General features: G+C 64.9%; 1 protein-coding gene across 2 annotated transcripts in view; it reads right to left on the reverse strand.

Annotated features, from left to right (window-relative positions):
- Slc30a7 (solute carrier family 30 member 7) overlaps nucleotides 1-473 on the reverse strand; it is a 70,880-nt gene that overhangs the window by 70,294 nt on the left and 113 nt on the right. Inside the window, exon 1 of one of the 2 annotated variants that reach the window (XM_052731120.1) lies at nucleotides 144-432. The exons of the other annotated variant lie outside the window; for it this stretch is intronic. Within the exon in view, the coding sequence (XP_052587080.1) occupies nucleotides 144-223 (80 nt within the window). The 5' untranslated portion in view covers nucleotides 224-432. Of the gene's footprint in view, nucleotides 1-143; nucleotides 433-473 lie in introns of those variants that run through there. 2 annotated transcript variants of the gene reach the window in all.

Here is a 473-nt window from a genome sequence, read left to right on the forward strand (position 1 = left end):
CAAAACCCACCCAGTCCACACATGCTCTTTCCACCACAGCAGGGGGGTGACGCTCCCACCCTGGACCTCGGACCATCCTTAGCTCCCGGCTTTTGTCTCCTCCTGCCAGGCAGCCCCCTCCCAGCAGACACAGCACCCCGCACCTAAACCAGCCTGAGATCTTGCCCAACAGATTGAATTTGGGTGGTTTGTATTCATCATCCTTGATGGACAGGGGCAACATCTTCTCCACCCGGCGAAGGGCCGGGCCTCCGTCCCTCTAGAAGTGACTCGGTATGGTGGCGGCAGTGACAGCGGTGACGCTTCAGACGCGGACCCCCTAGGCGCTTGACCGCGGCGGCGTACCGCCGCGAGACACAGACACAGACACACACCCGGGAACTCGAGGACTTCCGGCCCGGGCCGCGCAACGCGTCCTGGGACGGGAAAGCGGGAGGCGAGGGGGTGGGGGCTCGGGCGGGGGCGGGGCTTAC

This window comes from Peromyscus californicus, unplaced genomic scaffold (assembly GCF_007827085.1).
Source record: "Peromyscus californicus insignis strain IS unplaced genomic scaffold, ASM782708v3 Scaffold_9__1_contigs__length_137607984, whole genome shotgun sequence".
In the NCBI taxonomy this organism is placed as follows: domain Eukaryota; kingdom Metazoa; phylum Chordata; class Mammalia; order Rodentia; family Cricetidae; genus Peromyscus; species Peromyscus californicus.